Source organism: Eurosta solidaginis, chromosome 2 (genome assembly GCF_040869045.1).
Source record: "Eurosta solidaginis isolate ZX-2024a chromosome 2, ASM4086904v1, whole genome shotgun sequence".
Classification (NCBI taxonomy): domain Eukaryota; kingdom Metazoa; phylum Arthropoda; class Insecta; order Diptera; family Tephritidae; genus Eurosta; species Eurosta solidaginis.
The window spans coordinates 195,640,941-195,664,029 of record NC_090320.1 but is presented as its reverse complement, the minus strand read 5'-3'; the positions used below and the strand labels follow the sequence as shown (position 1 = coordinate 195,664,029).

The following is a 23,089-nucleotide window of genomic DNA, read 5'->3' as shown; positions in this document are numbered from 1 at the left end:
ATATTTTGTTGTGTATTTGACATATATGTCCTTAGATCAGTGATACTGTCGTCAATATTCTTATCCAAGCAGATGTATTAAACTAACGTGTGCTTGGTTTGAGAGTTCAAAGAATTCTGATTTATTTACAAAAATATCTTACTTTATATACACTTTTCTTATCGTAGTTTTCTTATAATTTGTTGTTGTATACATAAATATTTACAGAGGTTCATTTTGCTACATATTGTAACGAATTTTACTTGCAAATCCTCTTATTTGCAATCTTCTGTTGAGTTCGAATCACTAAACTGTTGAATAAATAACTCCAATATTGAATAATGGAAAAATGGCCTTTATTAAAGTACTTCACAATAACACTCAAACTGTGCAACGAATAGCTTAATAACCAAACTGATAGCTCAAATGAAACTCCACTATTCAAAATAATACTGCTATTGCTCGCTAGATATCGTCTTAGTCGTAACTGCTTGACAACTCAAATCAAACTCAAACTCCTCGCCTTTACTGTCGCGCCTTTTATACTTTTTGATTTCTAATTGCATACTTCTAGGCTTTTCCATTCCAGAACTTACTACCCTACAAGACAGGTACCCGTTCCCTAATCTATTACTTAATCGTCATCAATAACTTGTTCACCAATTATCGTCTTAATGACTTTTACATTGCTGTCGTGAAAAAGGTAACGCATGTGCTCTCTCAAAATAGTGTACGTGTGACTCTCTTTCTCGCTCTTACCTATTGTGTTTTCGACATTCCTTCTCGCTCGATGTTATTTACATTTTTAAGTTACTTCATCAGTTATGTTTTCGTTATCGCTAACCAAAACATATGCAACAACAACAATACGGGTAACTGGTCTATCGGTTACCCGTATCGGTTACCTTCTGTCAAATCGCTTTTTCTATGAATGAAACGCGTCCTTTATGTTCAGATAATATTTAATTATAAATTATTTATATATACAATGTTTTTTTAGAATTTAAATTATTGCCTTATTAATCTAGCGAACTTTACATATGTGAATTTTTATATTTATAAACTATATAAATACATTAACGTCTATTCATAGTCGTGCCCTTTCCGAAACCTTGTTTTGAAGTTCTTATTTTTCCTGCGCTGGTAGTGTTGCTCATCAGTTTGCAGTCATATTAGTTTGGTAGGTATAGTAACATCAGACGTAGGGAAATTAGGAAGCATGTCAGGAGTATCACCAGAATCCAAAGAAGCATGGTGATTCGTCACCTCCGTTTTCTTCCATATCCGGATTCATTCCATACTAGTAATTATAAATATCTTGTAGATGCCACATAGGTGTAACCATACCCTCAAGATATTTCCGTTCAAATCTTGTGGTGTACACGTAAACTTGTATTTGTTGTAAATTATTCACCACATTCTAAACATAGAAAAGATGTATTAAGTGTTTGCGTAAATACCATTGTGATTACAATATGGACAAACATTCAATTCTAAACTTTTCGTTGTTACATCAATTGTTTCAGCGTGTTGTACACGTAAATAAAAATTCATACTTGAATGTATTTTCGTCTTCCAATCGCATAATTTACATTTTAAATAATGACTATTAGGCATATGAGAAATCTCATGGTCCAATAATTTGTTGAAGCTTGGTGTAGCTGCTTGGATAACACAAAATTTACATTTTGCACCACGTTCGTTATATTTGAAATTGTAAATGTTCTGGTTTCTCTACACGATGCATAAAGTTTAGATGCTTTTTCCAACAATGTGCTGAATTTAATTGAAATACATACATTGGGCATTGTCTCATGATAAATTTTCCATAAATATACTGAGCCTCTTTATGTAGGCTCTATTCTTAACATCTAATTCTGGCCGTACAGGATATGACAGTTTTGCTTCAGGTTATAATCCACACTCATACTATTTTCAGATTCTGTTTCATAATTTTCATCATTTTCAACATTGGACCTTGCATCAACATCATTATCATCATCGTCATTTTTTGATAACTCTGTTTTAAGCTTCATATTTATCAAAGGTTCATCTTCCTTAGTATTAGAATTAGAAACATTGTCATCTTCGGTTAAGTTTTTATCAAGTTTAGCTTTTTTCCTAGGTTTAAATTCTTTACTATCCGTACTAGAATTAATACCATCATCAACATTTTTCGTGGTCTGTTTGAGTTTTTAAATTTGCCAATGGTTCGCCTTTATCAGTATTAGAATCAGAATGGCCTTGGCCATCTTCACCGTGTTGCAAAGTAGGCGACACATGTTGGTGTTGATGTTTGCGCATATTGCGGATATGTTGGTGGTTCACTAGTCATTAATTGTTTAGAAGTTTCTACTTGTTGCGTTTGTTGTTGTTATTGCTGGCTGATGATGTGGTGTTAACGTTTGTTGTACAATTTATTCGGGTGATTGCACATATTGTTGGTGTGTTATAGTGCTGGAAATCCTTCCGATATTGAAAGTCCTTGATTAGTGTAATTCCCACGTAGTGAACTACTCCTGTGACCGCGTCCGCGGTAACTATTACATCTGAAGGCGCTTAAGTTACAGGCATAGCTGACATCGCTTATATAACAGGTTGACTCTAAAGTAAAAACCAAAACAAAATATTAGAATCAGTGTTTATGAATAACATATTTAAAATAAGCTCTTACAACAACGTGATCGGTGGCTACATCCCCGTGAAAGTAGTGTGGTGTTCCTCCTTGTATAAACGTAGATACTGGATGTGCTCAACCGTGCAGTTTTCTTCTAATTTGAGCAAATGTATGTTCTTACAGCCACAGCTGGAATATTTGGGATATTTCTATCCTCACATCGTCAAAATCAAATTACCTAGAATGAAAAAGAAACTCATATCAGTAAGAATAGATTAAAAGTTTTTAATATAAGCCGAAAAGTGTTCCATAAATAGGGCTCCACACATAGCTCTTTTCCAAAGGCACAAGAGAAATTTCAGATAACTAGAATCAGGACCTGGTAAAGTAACTTCAAAGGCGATTTAGTCGCCACTACTTCGTATGCGCATTTCTCTACGCTCCCTTTCGGCATGCATCATCAATTTCGTCATTACTATAAAGGCCATCTTGCTCACAGCAATCCAACAATCTATTTGTCCGCAAATTCGTGGAACTAAATTCCTAATGGAAGGTTCCTCTCCAAAAACTCTGTTTACAGACAGTCTTTCGCCGTGAAAACGAGGGCAGTGAAATATTACATGTTCTGCGCCTTCCAATTCGGACGGACAGCTTGGACAGAAAGGATCCTCCTCTATCCCACGCTTATGTAGATATTCCTTCAAGCCACCGTACCCGCTCAATATCTGTGTGAGATGGTAATTTAGTTTGCCGTGTTTTCGCTCGTACCATTCCGCTATATTCCGGACTAGCATGAAGGTTCAGCGCTCTTTTCTCGAATCTTCCCGCCGTTCTTGCCACCTAACTATTGTTCGTGACCTTGCGGTTTTCTTAGCATCTTCAGATGGTCGGCTGAATCCAATGCCATACAGATCGGCCATTTCACCTGAGAGTAGATCTACTGGGATTTTCCTGGATAAAACATGGATCGCGTTGTCGGAACAGCACATGCTATTCGTATAGCAGTAATGCGGTAGGCTGCTAGTATATCTTTTTGGTGGACCATTTTAGATCTGTGCCATACTGGTGCTGCATATAATATTATAGAGCTGGTTACGTTGGATAATCGCTGACGGGTAGCTTCGCTTGGGCCGCCAATGTTGGGCATTATTCGCGTTAGGGTTCCACTAACTCTAGAAACTTTGTCCCCCACCGCCCTGAAGTGCTCCTAGATATTTCAAGGAGGGCTTTGAATTTATTTGAAAATCTCCTATGGTTAGGACCAACTCATCCACAGTCCGCTTTGAGCTCATCAGAACCACTTCTGTCTTATTGCTAGTCATCTCCAGCCCCGTGTTCGTCAACCATTCCTCTATTCTTCCCATGGCGTCATTACATAATGCTTGGAGCAGATCAAGTTTCTTGGCCACTGCTACTACGACAATATCATCTGCATAGCCGACAATTTCCGTGCCTCCGGGAAGGTGGTTTTGTAGCACCCCGCCATACACCGCATTCCAAAGAGTTGGACCTAGAACAGATCCCTATCTAATCTATCTATCTATCAAATTATTCGGAGCAGGTACGGAACTTGTCTTGGGACACCCAAAGTGCACCCACGCTTCTCATGGCTCCAGCGGGTTAGCGGCTTCCTAGAACTTAAGCCACTTGCTGCTTCTAGATCTGACATCTGTCAGCTGGAGTCTTAGCCCGGCAAGCGCAGGGCACGAGCACAGAATGAAATCGATCGTTTCCTCCTCCAACTCGCACTTCCTACATCTGCTATCACTGACCAAGCCTAATTTAAAGGCATGTGACGCCAGAAGGCAGTATCCAGTAAGAATACCCGTCATGAGTCTAGTCTACAGTTTAATGATAATAAAAATATAAGAATCAGTGTTTATGAATAACATATTTTAATTAATCTCTTACAACAACTTGATCGGTGGCTACATCGCCATGTAGGTAGTGTGGTGTTCCACCTTGTATAAACGTAGGTACTGTATGTGCTCAACCGTGCAAATTGACATTAGCAGTAACATTATTTACATAAACATAGCTTGGTATTTGTGAAGGCCTCAATATAGCATACATTGGTCCAGTTCGGTGTGCACCAGCCACTGGTACAAACACTTTTGAATGCATAGCTTTCATATAGGATGGATGTCCAGCAGTGCTCCGGTTGTGCCAATATGTAATGGGCTGCTCCGTCTCTTGGTACGGCTGTATAGGTATAGGCGGGTGCAATGTATTACTAGGCTCAAGATCGGAAGGTACATAGATGGCTCGAAGACGCCAGAGGGGATTGGAGCCAGAGTTTTCGGACCCAGAACCAAAATATCAGTAACTCTAAAAGCACATCCGAGCATTTTCGAGCGGAAGTATTCGCCATAAGTTAGTGCGCTAAGCTGAACCGTCAGCGCTGATACCCCAAAGAAACAATTGCCATACTCAGTCAGGCAGTCAGGTTCCACTAAAGGCACTTGCGGCGTTCGAAATAAAGTCAGCACTTGTCCTTCAGTGCGTAGAAAAGCTGAATCAATTAGGAGCACACAACGTAGTACTGTTGGCCTGGGTCCTAGGCCACAGGGGAGTGGAGGGCAATGAGCAGGCGGACTCCATGTTTAATTTGTTCCGTCTCTCCCACAAATTGTCAACCCCCCAGCAGATCCTTGCAGCGGGTCTGCGCCATACTCTCCTCTTCCGGGAAGGTATCGACCCCAATCCGGGTCCTTCTCCTGACCCCAGTACTGAGAAATGGGTTTGCTGCGTTTGCCGGAAAATAATCTTTTTAGGACGGTCATATATATAAGGGCCTGAAATATTTCAATGAACTTCCTAATCACATAAAAAGTAGTAATAACTTCAATACTTTTAAAAAAAGTTTATTGGAGCATTGTAAAACCCTTCCAATAAGATAAGTTTTTTTTCTTTTATTTTTTTACATGATATACCGATACTGGAGCGCGAAAAGGGAATGGTAATAATGGTAGCAGCAAAATACAATGCATCCGGCCCTAAGGAAAAGAAAATCGGTCGCCACCTGTAACTCCAGACAGTTCCAACATTAATTTCGCTGGAATTCGGTATTTCCAGCTGGTATTTACTGTTGCTGATCGGAATCATTCGCATTCCGACAGCATAAATATAACAATAAAATTATATAATGTGTAACAAAAATAACGAAAATAAGGCCAAATAAAATTTGGAGCAAGGGGGATTGGAAACACGTCCTTTTCAACCTCCCATTATATGTTGAGCTGTGCTAATCGGAATCTTCATGCATTCCGACAGCGTCTTTACTAAACAAAGTTGAGGGGTGATTGGATACACTTATTTTCAATTTCCAACATCCAAAGACATGTTTAGCTTCATTGATCGGAGACTAATACATTCCGAAAGCTTAAAATACACATATAATTGAAAAATATAAGTTCCAAATTTTGTTGCCTTAAGCTGGGAGCACTGGAGGATTGGAAACGCGTCCTTTCCAACCTTCCTTTAATGAGTGGCTCCCAGACTCGTCCCTCTGTCACGCTAGTAAATATGCTGATCGGAATCACATGGCATTCCAACAGCATATTCAATAGAAATAAGTGCTTATAACAATGAATTGTACTTAGTAGTTTAAGTTTTGGGCCTAAACAGCCGTAATAATAAATAAATTAAATTAAAAAAATAAATACTCTTGTCAGTGTTTCACGTGCAAGGGATGGTTGCATCGGACATGTTGCTCTGGGCTAGATTCCAAAATCCAGCGTCCTCGTAACTTTTATAAATCTTTTGTGGCTCTTGTTGTTCACGGCCTCATTACATTATGAGGAAATACGGCACCTGAGAACACAGCCGTTTGAAGCTAAAAAACACAAGCATGTCTTCAGTGAACTCCACAAACAGGCGTCGGACCTCTATGCCGGTGATTCCTGTACTCAAAGAACAAAACTAGCAGAGGAGGAACGCACTCTCCTTAGGGAAACGAGAGTAGTCACTCTAGCCCAACTTCGAGCTGGATAACGTAACAGGTTAAACTCTTACCTATCCACAATCAACCCCGACATACAAAACATTGTCCTGCTTGTAATGTGTCCCCACATGTCACCAACCATCTCTTTAACTGTATTGTGCAACCAACGCCTCTAACACTCCTCTTATTATGGCCCACCCCTGTTGAAACAGAGTTTCTTTGGATTCCCGTTAGAGGACATTGATGACAATTTGTGATCGGTCGCACCTATTGGATGGGGCGAAGCACTGCTACTACAACAACAACAGGCGGACAACACGGTAAGAGAGGCAGCAACTGCATGACCCATCGATCCCGAGCCGTTCCTGCCAGTTGGCCCACAGGGGCATCTATTAGTAGAAGAAAGGGAAATAGGGAAGAACACTGGCGCAATATGCCAGGCCTGAGTCAATCTAAGTTACTGTTAGGGGGTTACAGGACAACTCGATATAGGGCATTAATAGGCCTCTCAAAAAGATAACCTAAGAACCCCAACGGCTATTTTTACAAGACACTGTAGACTGAACAGTCACATGCAAAAGCTGGGTATAGTATCGAACAACACATACCGATTTTGTGATGGATCAGCAGACGGTGGACCATATCCTTCTAGATTGCGGCGCAACTTCAAGACGTAGGGCTAAGTTTATGGGCTCACCATGGCCAGAGCATTCCCACATTTAATCCCTCAAGCAAAGAACACTGCTGGGGTTCATCAAGGAAGTCGGCTAGGATGAGGTGCTGTGAAGGAGATGTGCAAGTCACTGTGCAATCCTCAATAAATGATCTATCTATCTACGTTCGGGTAACAAGCACCATTGTGGTACTAGCCCCACCATCTCGGGAACTATTGATATGACTACATTAAACCTTCTAGGGATTGAATATTAATAATACCGGCAATGCGAAAGTCTGCTAAAATGCACCATTCTCCATGGAATGCTCGATATATAACTTTCCACGTTTTGAAACAGTGATGAAAAGAGCAAAATTTACAATAATTTTAACTGGCTGTGGGTAGTAAGGTGTTGATGTCCTCTCTTAACGCAATGTAATGACAACTGCGATGCAGGGGAAATGACAAAAATCTTGCAAATCTACTGATAATAATTCATTTTTCCTCCCCTTCTTCTATGCAGTTCTATGCATACATACATATGTATTTTTTTCTCCAAATGCTAATTAAAAAAATTAATTGGTTTTCACATGAACTTCGAACTCTGTCGTATTTGCATTCTTCAGTTGATTATCAACAAAAGCATGACAAATTATCACTAAAAAATTCATACATGTTGCTTATATATTTAATATGGTAGCCAATTTACTTACCCTTTCTGGTGCGATGATTCCTGGACAATCGGGCCTGACTAGACGCGATTTTTTTTGCCTTAAGAGAGCGTGCTTAACGCGAACCCTATCATGTTATGGCACAACTTTGGTGATGCAAAAAATCAATGACATTTCTGCTTCTAATGCTTCTAGGATAGCAGCAGCAGCTCCCGGTGGCACCACATAAATAACAGTTGCAGGCCGATCAGTTGCCCTTTTTGCTCCGGCTACCTATTCAATTTTAATTCACATTATATTATCTACTATTGCAATTTTTAATCACTACAAATCAATATAAATTACCGAAGCAAATACTGGCAAACCAAGATGCGTAGTTCCAGCCTTTTTTAGGGAAATACATCCAACCAGTTTGGTACCGTATTCCAAAGCATGTTGCTTGTAAAGTACCTTGTTTTTGTAGATTTCCTTTGATTTTGGCATATTCTGAGCTGAATCGCAACCCGGCGGAGATGCTATCTATTAGAATAATATAACGTTTTTTTTTATTATTTAAAAAAGCACATACGTATGAATGAAAATCAGAAAGTAAATAATGTTGTTGTTGTTGTAGCGATAAGGACACTCCCCGTTATGGACTTTGGTGGTCCTTTGCCGGATGCAGATCGGGTACGTTCCGGGAACCATTAAGGTACTAGCCCGACCATATCGGGAGCGATTTAGTTGACATAAAACCTTGTAGGCCATCCCGTCGATTCTATACAACTTAATATGGTAACGATTTAAAAGACGGTGCACCACCCAATTTTTATCAAAAATTATCAAACGTGGAATCAAAAGGCGCGCTTCGAGCTCCGTTTTCATTATTATTTGATATTTTTAAATTAGGTGGTGTACCGTCTTGTAAAACTTTACCCTTAATATTATTTTGGGCGAAGGCCGCCAACGCAAAAAGATGGTCTCTGCAGCAATATTCTTAATTTCCTTCACATGTCACAACTCAAATTAACTTAATGTTATTTTGGGCGAAGGTCGCCAACGCAAAAAGGTGTTCTCTGCAACAAAATTTTAATTTCCGTCACATGTCACAACTAAAAGCACAAGATATTTTTCGTTGTAAACAATTTATATTTTTTTTGCGTTTCAATTTTTCCGGAATAATTAATGAACTGTCATTTCGATGACAGCATGAAACGTCGATGTGTTAGTGGAGAGCGAAAAAAGCTTTGAATGTGTGGGTGAACTGGTTACCTCCGTCTTGTAGGGTAGTTAGTTTCGGCTACAAAATCGCCAGCCACAACTACGTGCACAAATTATTGCCCTCTCTTGTGACAACTCAGATAAGATATATGCATGTGTTTGTGCATTGCCGCTCCACTGATACACATGTGTAGACGCAATTATTTATTCGTTTATGTAGATACATAATGATTGAATTATTGATGTGAATGTTTGTAGTTTACAGTCTCTCGAGTACACATAGGCGTATAAGTAAATGCATCTGTGTGTGACATCTCTCTGGGCTGCCTTATATATGTGTATATTTGATTTGATTATTGACGTAAATACTGCTTAGCATGGCCTTAGTGATGGTATAGCTTAGTGATGCTAATATCCGTGACACTGCCCTCCACCTAAGTCTGATCGTCCCGATCAGACAAATCTCTCGATCTAAACGCTGCTAATCTTTCCAAATGAACCACTTTCATTTTGGTTCGTGGTTTGGTAGTGGTTTGTATGCGGTACACTACATCGTTGATCCGTTTTACAACTTTGTATGGGCCTTCCCAGTTACACTACAATTTCGGGGACAAACCTTTTTTTCGTTGTGGGTTGTATAGCAGCACCAAATCTCCTTCCTGAAACCCTTCCGAATTAATTGCTTTATCGTACCTCGCTTTCATCTTGTCACTCATAATCTTTGCTCGTTGCCTTACCAGATCGTGTATCTCTCTCAGCTGTTCTTCCAAGACATCAGTGGATTTCTTGACATTCCTCTCCGCATCGGTATCTATCCCATACTTCAAATCAGCTGGCAGTCGAAGGTCATTGCCAAAAATTACCTTTGCGGGAGTTTGGCCCGTTGTGTCATGTACTGCCGATCGGTAGGCCATCAAGAATAATGATATGTGTGTATCCCAGTCCTTATGGTACTTGTCTACTACTTTCCTTAAATGCTCCTCCAATGTTCTATTGAAACGTTCCACCATACCATCGGACTGAGGATGCAATGCAGTTGTCCGTGTTTTTCGAATGCCCAACTTCTTGCATATTTCTTGGAACACAGCTGATTCAAAATTCCTGCCTTGGTCAGAATGTAACTCCATTGGTATACCATACCTTGCAACCCATTCGTTTTTAACCACTTCTGCTACTGTTTCTGCTTCTTGGTTTGGGATTGGGTATACCTCTGGCCATTTACTGAAATAATCCATAACCACCAGTACGTATTTGTTTCCGCGGTTGCTAGTAGGAAATGGACCTGCGACATCCATGGCGATCCTTTCAAAGGGTGCACCTGAAATATACTGCTTCATCTGGCCATGACTTCGGGTTTTGGGCCCTTTCGCTCTATTGCATACCTCGCAATTGGCAATCCACTCGGTGACCGACTGACGGCAACCAACCCAATAGAATCTCTGCTTAATTTTCTCGAGTGTCTTCGTGATTCCAAGATGTCATCCACTTGGACCATTGTGCAGCTCGCTGAGCACGTCAGGAATCCTCTTTCTGGGAACAACTATCAGTTTCTTCTTGCATTGACCATCCTCACTCTCCCATACTTGATGCAAGCATCCGGATATCAATTCTAAACTGTTCCACTGTGCCCAATATGACTTCGCAATGGGACTCTCTGCTGACATCTCCTCTCTGCTTGGTCTTTCGTTTCGTTCTAGCCCTTGCATAACATGTGACAGATCTGTATCTTCTAGCTGACACTTCCTTAGTTGTTCCTTGTCCCATTCATCCGTACACGTTATAGTCATTAGCCGGACATCTATAATGTCTTCTTTAGCCTCGGCTTTTGAACAGTGCTTGCATTCCAAACTACATGGTCTTCGTCACATTGCATCAGCATTTCCATGGGTACTACCTTTTCGATGCTCAATGGAAAAGTCATAGCCTTGTAGTCGCTCGATCCACCGTGCCAATTGTCCTTCCGGATTACGGAACTGCAGAAGCCATTTCAACGCTGCGTGATCTGTCCTGACACGGAATCGCTGGCCGTAGAGATATTTGTGAAAAGGTTTAATGCACTCTACCAATGCCAACAGCTCTCTCCGCGTAACGCAGTAGTTCCTCTCTGGTTTTCCAATCGAACGGCTGTAATATGCAACTACCTTTTCCTGTCCATCGACCAGTTGTGATAAAACGCCTCCTATAGCATATCCACTCGCATCTGTATCTAGAATAAATGTTGCTCCTGGAATCGGATATGCTAACATTGGGGCAGTGCACAAACGCTCCTTCAATGTTTGGAAAGCCACTTCTTGCTCCTTCTTCCATTCAAAAGCTTTATTTTTTCTTGTAAGCTCATGGAGGCTATGGGTTACGCTGGTAAAATTTGGTACAAATCGGCGGTAAAATGTGCACAGCCCAAGAAAACTTCTCAATTCATGTAGGTTCTGTGGTATTGGCCAATCCTTTACAGCCTCTATCTTTTCGTTCGCAGTGCAGATGCCCTCTGTCGTTACCTTGTGACCCAAATAATTTACTTCCTTTTTAAACAGCGCACACTTTTTGGGACTTAACTTCAGACCAGCGCCAGCTATTCTCTGGAAAACTTCCTCCAAGTTCTTAAGATGTTCATCAAAATTCTTGCCCAATACGATGATGTCGTCCAGGTACACCAAGCATGTTTTCCAATGTAGGCCCTTCAGTACCTGGTCCATGAGTCTCTCAAAAGTAGCTGGTACATTACAAAGTCCAAAAGGCATCACTGTAAATTGCCAAAGACCATCACCCACACTGAAGGCTGTTTTCTCTTTATCTTCCTCCTTCACTTCAACTTGCCAGTAGCCGCTCTTCAAGTCCAGTGTGGAAAAACATTTCGTACCAGATAGCGAGTCCAGAGTGTCGTCAATTCTTGGCAATGGGTAGCTATCCTTTTTCGTTACGTCATTCAACTTCCGGTAGTCCACGCAAAACCTCATTTTTCCATCCTTCTTTTTTACAAGTACTACCGGTGAGCTCCATGGACTAGCTGATGGTTCGATGACGCAGCTGTCGCTCATTTCTTGAATGATTTGACTCACAACTTTCCGCTTCGCCAGTGGAAACTACGTGGAGCTTGACGGATCGGCCTCGCATCTCCAGTGTCAATTTGATGTTTCACAACGTTGGTGCGGCCTGGTTTAGAATCATCCTGGTCAAATATGTTCGCGTACTTTAGGAGCAGTTGTTTTAGCCTTACTCTGATATGCTTCCTCTAGCCCCTGCGTCCATGCCGTGATGTCATTTGAAAGATCAGTATTACTAGCTGAAACGTGTTCCTGGAGCTGTTCACAGTTAATAACTACTTCAGCCTCTTGGCATCTTCCCAAAATAGCTCCTTTAGCCAGTTTGAGTGGTGACTTGAACTCATTGAGTACTCTTACCGGAATACGTCCATCTTGTTTTGTCATAGCCAGGGTTTTTCCTACAAGTATGTTTAGTGCTGATTTGATTGCTGCTTCGACAACCCACAATTTGTTTGTCCCACAATCTCCATCAACCTTTGCCCAGATGACTGCTTCGGATTTTGGTGGTATTTGCTGACTCTCTTCCACCAGCACTCGTTTACTGCTGTAGCCTCTCTCGTAGCCGAAATTAAGTGGTACATCCATGTTTTTATATCGCATCGTCTTGCTTTGCATGTCGACCTTGATGCCCTGGTCGATTAAGAAGTCCACTCCAATTATGATTTCATCAACAATTTCTGCCACTATAAAATTGTGTACTACCGTGACGTTCCCAATTGCGACTTCACATTCTACTTCTCCAATTACCTGGATGTCCTCTCCCGTGGCTGTACGTAATCTTGCTCCAAGCAATGGTCTTATCTTTTTGTTGACTAAATCCGCTCGAATGATGGAATGAGATGCACCCGTATCTAAAGTCAGTAAACGTTCCTTTCCGTCCACATGTCCTCCAACAGTAAGATTGCTCGATCTTCTTCCAATCTGCGAGATAGATATTATGGGGCATTCAATTGCGGGAGCCAGCTGTCGCCCCTTGCGGCTGACTCGATTTAGTTTAACGATTGTGTGGTCTTGGAGATTTGCTCATCACCTTCTGCTCTGCGTTTACGACCACCCACATTGTTGGAGCTATTGGGACCGCTGCTGCAATGTCCTGGGTTGCCGCACTTGAAACATTTAATAACTCCGGCATTTTTCTGTTGTGATCCCTTCAGTGCTTCCAAAATTGTGTCTACCCAATCTGGTCTTTCCACTTCCACACGATGAGCTTTGTATGCTGGTTTACTCAATAGTGAGGCCGTTTCCTGAATCAATGCATGTGATACCGTTTCAGCAAATGTCAGCTTTGGGTTTGCGTATGTAGCTCGCTTTTCGTTTCCACGTCCCGTATGCCATTTATGAAACTCTGGATTTTTACCCTCTCGGTGTATTCCACGGGTGCGTCCGCATTTGCGAGATGAGCTAACCTTTCAACATCCGAGGCAAACTCCTGCAAAGTCTCATTCGCTCTTTGGTGATGGGTTTGCAACTCAATTTGGAATATCTGTTTCCTATGCTCGCTTCCATAACGTCGTTCTACAGCAGCCATCAATGTTTCATAACTGTTCCGTTCGTACTCTGGAATCGTCTGTATGATTTCCGCTGCAGGCCCTTTCAATGCCACGAACAGTGCAGCAACTTTATCTTCAGCATTCCATTGGTTCACTGCTGCGGTCTTCTCAAACTGTAGCTTAAAGACCTGAAAAGGAACAGAACCGTCAGAGGATGGTGTCTTTATCTTTGGATTACTCGCTGAAACAGCTGGGCGATTTAGTTGTAACTGCTCCATACGACCTTTTAAATCATCTACTTCTGCCTGAAATTGAGCCATATTTGCATCCTGCGCTTCCAGTTTTGATGATACCTGTTCCAAAATTTCTGCCGACATTGAGATGCCATATATGTCTTTTGGTCTTCCAGTTGAGATGACACTTGCGACGTCATTTCTGAAATACGTGTCTCCTGTGATTCCAGTTGGGATGCCATATATGTCTTCTGCTCTTCCAGTTGGGATGCCATATATGTCTTCTGTTCTTCCAGTCGAGTTTCCATCTTGGATGTTATCTGTGTCGACATTTCTGAAATGCGTGCCTCCTGTGATTCCAATTGTGATGACATGTTGGTAGATATTTGTGATGACATTTCGGACATTTGTGCCGATATTGCAGCCAATATCATGTTCAGGTCTGTGTTCGCCATTGTCTGCGGTGTTTCTTCCATTTTTGTTATTTCCTCGCCATCAAGATGAAAGTCATACTCTTCCACATCAATTCCTTCTGCTTCCATTGCCTCTCGTAGCCGTGCCAGAAGTTCAAGTTTAACGCCGCTTGTATTCAATCCACGGCTCTCCAACTCCTTCTTTAGTTGCTGGATCTTCAATTCACTGAACTTTGCCATGTCCTTGTTGTCCTCTGGAATTTATTCAACAATTCCTCTTCTGACACCAATTGTAACGAATTTTACTTGCAAATCCTCTTATTTGCAATATTCTGTTGAGTTCGAATCACTAAACTGTTGAATAAATAACTCCAATATTCAATAATGGAAAAATTGCCTTTATTAAAGTACTTCACAATAACACTCAAACTGTGCAACGAATAGCTTAATAACCAAACTGATAGCTCAAATGAAACTCCACTATTCAAAATAATACTGCTATTGCTCGCTAGATATCGACTTAGTCGTAACTGCTTGACAACTCAAATCAAACTCAAACTCCTCGCCTTTACTGTCGCGCCTTTTATACTTTTTGATTTCTAATTGCATACTTCTAGGCTTTTCCATTCCAGAACTTACTAGTTAGTTTCGGCTACAAAATCGCCAGCCACAACTACGTGCACAAATTATTGCCCTCTCTTGTGACAACTCAGATAAGATATATGCATGTGTTTGTGCATTGCCGCTCCACTGCTCGTATACGTACATATGTGTAGACGCAATTGTTTATTCGTTTATTTAGATACATAATGATTGAATTATTGATGTGAATGTTTGTAGTTTACAGTCTCTCGAGTACACATAGGCGTATAAGTAAATGCATCTGTGTGTGACATCTCTCTGGGCTGCCTTATATATGTGTATACTTGATTTGATTATTGACGTAAATACTGCTTAGCATGGCCTTAGTGATGGTATAGCTTAGTGATGCTAATATCCGTGACAATATGAATGTGTAATGTCTTATCCTTGTTTGGATAGGTCGCTCAATCGCTAAAATATAGTTTCTAATAGTGGACTGTACTTAAGAATCTGTTAATTACTATTATCTTGTAAATAAGAAAAAATTTTCAAGGTTGCTTGAACAGTTGTTGATAAGGGATTGCCCATCGGCATACCGTATATTTGTTGGTAGAAGGTCCCATCGTGTACGGAATAATTATTTTCTCTCAAGCAAAACTCGCGAATTATGAGAAATTGAGATTTTTGTGTGGTTCGGTAAACTTGTCCATTGTTTCATGATTGTGCTAATCGCGAAGTGAATAGGTATGTTTGTGAACAGGGATACTAAGTACGTCCAAAAAGATTATAATTTCGTCGTCTTCAATTGTTAGGATTTAATCGTTGTCGTTGTGAATTTTTTATATTGTATTTGTCCGAAACGATATTTTTTAGTATTCGGCCAACGTATTTCGATAATCTCAAGCGTGGTATGTTCATCGAAGAATAAATTGAGGTATGTATTCTTAATGAAATTTGGGTAACCGGTATATTCTCGGCGCTGTAGCTGCTGGGCACGACAAGTAGTGTTTCTATTTCAAATTATTATTTTGCGTTTTGTAGAGGTCATTCACGATCTTGTTGTTTTTACCTAATAGAAATTGGGTAGGGCAGTTCTTATAGTTTTATACGTCAGGTTGTCATTCCGTAAGTCTTTCATTTTTTCTTCGTACTCTGATTTGCATATCATCACATTCCTATTACCTTTATCCGCGTTCGTGATGACTATAGAATCCTTATGTTGTTTTATGAGCCTTTTGGTTTCTTCATAGATTTGCAATATGAATTTCCATTCGGATTGTTCCCAAATTTACTTTAAAAATTATTTACCCTGGTTGCAAATTTGCATCTGGTGTTAGGTTAGAGTGGCCACTGGTGCGAGCACCAGTGCACTTAGGCCCATAAATGTCCCGTTGTGATACCACTCTCTCCTCATTAAACCAACAGGTCGGTTCAGCAAACGACAGGAATTTCTAACGTTCCACCTTAGCCAGATCAGAAAGATCGTCAAGGAAGGGAGATCCCAGAGATGTTTTCCTCTTGTGCCAAAGCGGAGGACAATAACACAAAAAATTGAAAATGCTTCACTGTTTCTATTCCCTGTTCGTCTTTGCAGCACCTGCAGTAGTCGTTATAGGGAGCACCCAGCCGTTGTGCATGCTTCCTGATTGCTATGTGGCCGGTTATAGGTCCAACCCCAGAGATATGCCTCCCCTTCCAAGAAGAAGCAGACTTCTTGTGCGTCTCTCGTCACATTCAGGCCACACGAGCTTAGTATGGTAGCAGGAATCAAGGTTGATCCATCTCACACCCGCTTCCCTAAGGAAAATCCCTTTCAAAGTGAGTTTACAGCAGGCATGCTTAACCAACGAACCGATATCATTTCGTTACGATAATTAACGTTAATAAACGAAACAAAGTCATTTCGTTTCGTTTATTAACGTTAAGAACGTCAAATTAACGTTAATAATTATATCGGTTCGTTGGTTAAGCATGCCTGGTTTACAGGTAGCGAGAGGTATGCTCAATCCCATACCAGACTAAGAGAAATTTGCTCAGCGATATCAGAGGAGATACAAATTTGGTTATAACCATGAACAGCCTTTCCCAGGTGAATAACGGCCTCGTTAATAGCAGCCACCTCCGTCTGAAAGACGCTGCAATAATCGGGTAGGCTCAAGGATAGCAAAGCTAACAACAATGAGAATATTTCACAATACATCCATGTAGTCAGCAGCTAAGAGTGAAGAAGAAATAAAAATGGTCACACATCTTAATATATAGCTAAAAAACCAACTATGAGAAACAATATTCGAGAGGGCTACTCGTGAAAAGTCTAGGCCTTAGGAAGAAATAAGCGAACGAGGTAACGGAGTATAACAATTTAATTTTGAACTACTACCCAAAGTAGTGTGGTAAATAAAGAACATTTTGCTAAACTGAATATTTGAGGTATTTATTTGACAGTTCAGCGATTCGAAGGAAAACAGAAGTTACAAAATAATAAAGAATTTCTTATAAATATTTACTTCAGTCCTATGTTTTAGTTAAAACGATCTCAAAACAAATTTTATAAAAAAATAAAAAACGAGTTTCCTTTTAAATAAAAATAAATAATTTATGTTGTACACTTAAACACATGTTTTACATATAAAACTCAGCAAATTCAAAACACTTCTATATTCTAAATAAGATAATAAAAAAAAGTTTAAGTTAAACGGTTTTATTGAAAACAATACTTAAATGAAGTAATAATAATACTAAAAGCTAGAAAATAATTAGGTAGGTCCTAGGTACTAGTCATCACACTCCTCATCAATCTAGGGCGTTGATCAGACAATTAAATAAAAGCGTTGGGCGCGTGAAATTTCTAAAAATGTGAGGCGTAGCCATAATCTGATTAAGGTTCAGTTGGTCTTACTTATTACTATCAATAGAAATTTGACGCGTCCAACGCTTTTATTTAATTGTCTGATCAACGCCCTAGATTGATGAGGAGTGTGATGACTAGTACCTAGGACCTACCTAATTATTTTCTAGCTCTGTATGTAATATTTGTTCCAAATATGAGCTAAATCGGACATCATAGGTCGCTTTCTATTCATTCCAAATATGAGCTAAATCTCACATCATAGGTCGCTTTCTATTCATGTATGTACTATATGTTCCAAGTATGAACCAAATCGGACCACAAATACGATGTTTTGAAATATTTCGATCCATGTGCCACCTATCGGAGTATTTTTTCTTATTATTGCATTGTCATCGGGTTCTGAACTATTTTCCAAGTTTCAAGCTTGTAGCTTATCGGAAAGTTACTTAAATTTCAATTACAAAATTCGTTCACAACGGCCGTGCGGCCGGCCTGTCAAGTCAAGCTAAATAAAACCGTTTAAAAAATATCATTAAATCATTAGGTGATCTAAAGTAACATTTGAAAGGCTAGATCTTAGCTTGTTACATATATAGCCGTCAGTTGACGACCATCTTTAAGACTCCACCCTAAAAGAGGAAATTGTAAATATACTCCATTTCTAATTTAGTGATCAATAAGATAGAAATTGTCTGTTTCGTTTGAAATCGGAGTTTTGAGATTTGTAACATCTAAAGAGGCTGTAAGAAATGAACAAGAAATGAAGATTTCCTTCGGCTTCAAATATAGCCTTAAAAAATAAAAATTGGGCTAAACGTCTAGAACAGGGTTCGAGTGCTAATACGCGTCCAAAAATATCGGGAGGGGTGTCAAAAGACGCGTATTAACTTCGACAACATTAATCCGAAGGCGAAAAATTGTGTCTCTGTCTGGAGATATTTGCACTTGAAGTTGAAAATTTTCATATGTTTTTTGTAGTAATGTTGTGCACTGAAAAAAATGTTGTGTACTACAACGTGATTTTCCCGTCATTTAATTTTGATCCCATACCAGGTTTTGGAAGGACTCCGGGTCATTTTTCGGTTTTTCGTTAATATCTTTTGAACGAATTACAATTTTTATTTTCCGCTTTGGATTATTAATACAGATGTCAAGACACGTCGTTTGACACCTCTCAGTAATGTTGGTAGCGTATTAGCAGTCGACCTCTGTTCTGGGGTTAAATGGGGTTACACTACGCTACCGACTGTCTTACACTCCAAAATCTTGAGTGTGACGTTTGATCAGGATCTTCATTTTGGTGAGCATGAAGCCGCAATTGTAGCCGTAATAAAATCCTCAAATATCTTGCCGGCGGTACTTGGGGAAAAGATAAGGAAACGCTCATTACCACTTACAAAGCAATTGGCCAGCCGATTGCATGCTACGCGTCCCCGATATGTTCGCCAAACCTAAAGACTACCCACTGGAAGAAGCCACAGGCCTGCCGAAATGCTGCCCTCAGAACCGCCACGGGTTGGCTTCTTATGTCCCCAGAGCACCATCTACATATTGAGGCGAGAATACTCCCCATTAGGGAGAGAAGTGAAATGATAACCAAACAGTTCCTGTTGAATACCCAGAAACCAGGGCATCCCAACAGACATCTGATTGATGAGCCAACACCGCCCAGGGGCTTAAGGAGTCATCTCCGTAAGCATTATGAGGAAATACGGCACCTGATAACACAGCCGTATGAAGCCAAAAACACAGTCAGATCAGGAATTGCCCAGTGAATCCTGTACTCAAAGAACAATACCCTAAACTTTCAGAAAAGGAACACTCCCTAGGGAAACGCGAATCACTCTAGCTCAACTTCGATCTGGATACTGTAACAGGTTAAACTCTTACCTATCCAGGATCAACCCCGACATACAAAACATATTTCCCGCTTGTAATGTGTCCCCACATAACACCAACCATCTCTTTTTTTTCGTTTTGGGAATTGAATCTTTCAATTCCAATAAATGGCAAGAGGACCTTTAAATTGCCTCTTAAATCGCCAGGTTAACAAACGTATAAGGGTAATATACTTGCAACATTTAGACGTGCATAAGCAGCTAACATATGCCGCAAAGTAAAAACCCGTATCACAAATTTTCTCCTTGTAATTGCTAAATATATGGCTTGTTGCCATGTGCTTTTTCAAAATTTGCAATTCATCGTAAATTATATTTTTATGTATGTATCATAATTTCACTCCCATCCAGCAAGTGGTACCCCTATCATGCCCAAGCCAGTGGCTTCAGACATCCTCCCATTGTAATAGCAATGTTAATATAGTCATCATATTGTAACGAATGTTAGCAGCACTGAGCGATGCTATCGTCTCTAAGCCGATGCTAATCAGTGACGTGAATGCACATCAATAATTCAATCATTATGTATCTCCATAAACGAAACAATAACTGCGTCTACATATATGTACCATGTACGTATACGAGCAGCGGAGAGTCAATGCACAAACACATGCATATATCTTATCTGAGTTGTCACAAGAGAGAGCAATAATTAGTACACGTAGTTGTGGCGGGCGATATTGTAGCCGAAACTAACTAGTAAGTTCTGGAAATCGAAGAGCCTAGAAGTATGCAGCGTAAACTATAAAAGCGGGGCAGGCGAGTAAGAAGTAATTCAGTTGGATTTGAGTTGTCAATCAGTTTCGATTAAGACGATATCTAGCGAGCAATAGCAGTATTATTTTGAATAGTAGAGTTTCATTTGAACTATCAATCAGTTTGGTTGTTAAGCAAGTTATTCGTTGCAAAGTATAAGTGTTATTGTGAAGTACTTTAATAAAGGCCATTTTTCCATTATTCAAAATTGGAGTTATTTATTCAACAATTTAGCGATAGGAACGTTGGCAGAAGATTGCAAATAAGAGGATTTGCAAGTAAATTTGTTACAATTGGTGTCAGAAGAGGAATTGTTGAATAAATTCCAGAGGACTATAAGGACATGGCAAAATTCAGTGAATTGAAGATCCAGCAACTGAAGGAGTTGGAGAGCCGTGGATTGAATACAACCGGCAATAAGATCGAACGTCAAGCACGGCTACGAGAGGTAATGGAGTTGGAAGGAATTGATGTGGAAGAGTATGTCTTTTATCCCGATGTGGAAGAGCCAGCGACTAAATTGGAAGAGAAGATAGAGACTCCGAATCCATTTGCGAGTGTAGACACTAACGCCATACTAGCAGTGCTGAAGCAAATGTCGTCACAAATATCAACCGATATTTCAACACAGCTCGAAATGCAGAAGACAGATATAACATCTCAACTGGAATCGCAGGAGACACGTATAACATCCAAGATGGAAAAACAACTAGAATCACAGGAGAACCGTATAACATCGAAGTTTGAAGCACAAGAAACGCGTATGACAGAAATGTCGACACAGATTACATCGAAGATTGAAGCACAAGAAACGCGTATGTCAGAAATGTCGACACAGATTACATCAAAGATGGAGACACAACTGAAGGAGCAAGAGGCACGCATAACAGAACAACTCGAAGCGCAGGAGGCGCGTATATCATCAAAACTCGAAGCGCGTATGGACGAGAAAATAACGCAGTTTGAGGAAAAAATCGAAGCCGAGGTGGATGCTTTGAGAGGTCGTATACAGGAATTGCAACTTAATCGGCCGGCTGCTTCAGCGAGTAATACGAAGGTAAAAACTCCATCTTTTGACGGCTCTGTTCCTTTCCAGGTCTTCAAGCTACAGTCTGAGAAGACCGCAGCAGTGAACAACTGGAATGCGGAAGATAAAGTTGCTGCACTGTTCGTGGCTTTGAAGTGGCCAGCAGCGGAAATCCTCTAGACGATTCCCGAAGGAGAGCGGAACAATTATGAAGCATTGATGGCTGCTCTAGAGGGACGATACGGAACTGAGCATAGGAGACAGATATACCAAATGGAGTTGCTGAACCGCTTCCAGAGGCCTGGTGAAACATTGCAAGAGTTTGCGTCGGATATTGAAAGGCTAGCTCATTTAGCGAATGCGGATGCACCCGTGGAATACACTGAAAGGGTAAAGATTCAGAGCTTTATAAATGGCATATGAGATGTGGAAACGAAGCGGGCTACATATGCGAATCCAAAACTAACATTTGCTGAAACGGTATCGCATGCTCTGATTCAGGAAACAGCGTCGCTTCTGTGTAAGCCAGTTTTCAAAGCACGCCGTGTGGAAGTAGAAAGGCCAGAGTGGGTAGACACAATTTTGGAAGCACTGAAGGGATCTCAACAGAAGAATGCCGGAGTTATTAAATGTTTCAAGTGCGGCAACCCAGGTCACATTGCACGTCATTGCGATCTTGGTTCTAATAGTTCCAACAATGTGGGTGGCCGTAAACGCAAAGCTGGCGGAAATGAGCAAGAGCGTGTCGGATGTAAAGAACGAAAACTTGCCCCGGCTATTGAATGTCCTGTGATATCTGTGTCGCAGATTGGAAGGAAATCAAGCAGTCTTACCATCAGAGGGAATGTGGATCGTAAAGAGCGTGTACTGACTGTAGATACGGGGGCATCTCATTCCTTGATTCGATCTGATTTGGTCTACAGGAGAGTAAAGTCATTACCTGGAGCAAAGTTGCGTACGGTCACAGGCGAGTATAATCAAGTCCAAGGCGAAGTGATATGTGAAGTATTGATTGGGAAGGTCATGGTTCTACACAAATTTGTTGTGGCGGAGATTGTTGATGAAGTTATATTGGGAGTGGATTTCTTGGTTGACCATGACATCAAGATCGATATGCAGAGAAGGGTGATGCGTTATGAGAACCAAGATGTGCCACTTAACTTTAGTTTGGAAAAAGGGTTCAGCAGTAATCGGGTACTGGTGGAGAAGGCTCGACGAAGGCCACGAAATTCAAAGGTAAAGGTTGATGGAACAAATGGGCCAAACAAATCAAATCCGAAGGTACCTGTGAGCGAAACACTGGCATTGAAAAGCCCTAACGGACGTACTAGAACGAAGAAAGAATGCAAGGGTGGTTTCAAGCCAAGGCACACTACTGTTGTGAAGCGTCGGAACGATACTGATTATGCAAAGCAAATCCGTCCAGCGCAAGCTCTGCGAAGTAATTTTTCATTGGCCGAGCAACAGAGTGCGAGGGAACGATCCAGAATAATGAGTAGTAAGATGGAACACAGGTACGACAAGGAAAATAATTCGGAAGGGATCCGGGAGGGAGATTTGGTACTGCTATACAACCCTCACCGGCGGAAAGGTGTTCCATCCAAATATCGGTGCAGTTGGGAAGGCCCGTACAGAGTTGTGAAGACGATCAGTGATGTCATCTGCCGCATACAAGCAATTGGGAAATCACGAAATAGAAGAGTGGTACATTTGGCGATGCTAGCAGCGTTTAG

General features: G+C 40.7%; 1 protein-coding gene across 1 annotated transcript in view; it reads right to left on the bottom strand.

Moving 5' to 3' along the window:
• Positions 1-975: 975 nt before the first annotated feature.
• LOC137240467 (succinate--CoA ligase [ADP/GDP-forming] subunit alpha, mitochondrial-like) overlaps positions 976-23,089 on the bottom strand; it is a 203,558-nt gene continuing 181,444 nt past the window's right edge. Inside the window, exons 2-6 of the mRNA XM_067766781.1 lie at positions 8,781-8,849; positions 8,211-8,384; positions 7,908-8,138; positions 2,654-2,834; positions 976-2,583 (exon numbers count right to left, since the gene is read on the bottom strand). Of these exons, the coding sequence (XP_067622882.1) occupies positions 8,001-8,138; positions 8,211-8,348 (276 nt within the window). The 5' untranslated portion in view covers positions 8,349-8,384; positions 8,781-8,849 and the 3' untranslated portion in view covers positions 976-2,583; positions 2,654-2,834; positions 7,908-8,000. The remainder of the gene's footprint in view (positions 2,584-2,653; positions 2,835-7,907; positions 8,139-8,210; positions 8,385-8,780; positions 8,850-23,089) is intronic.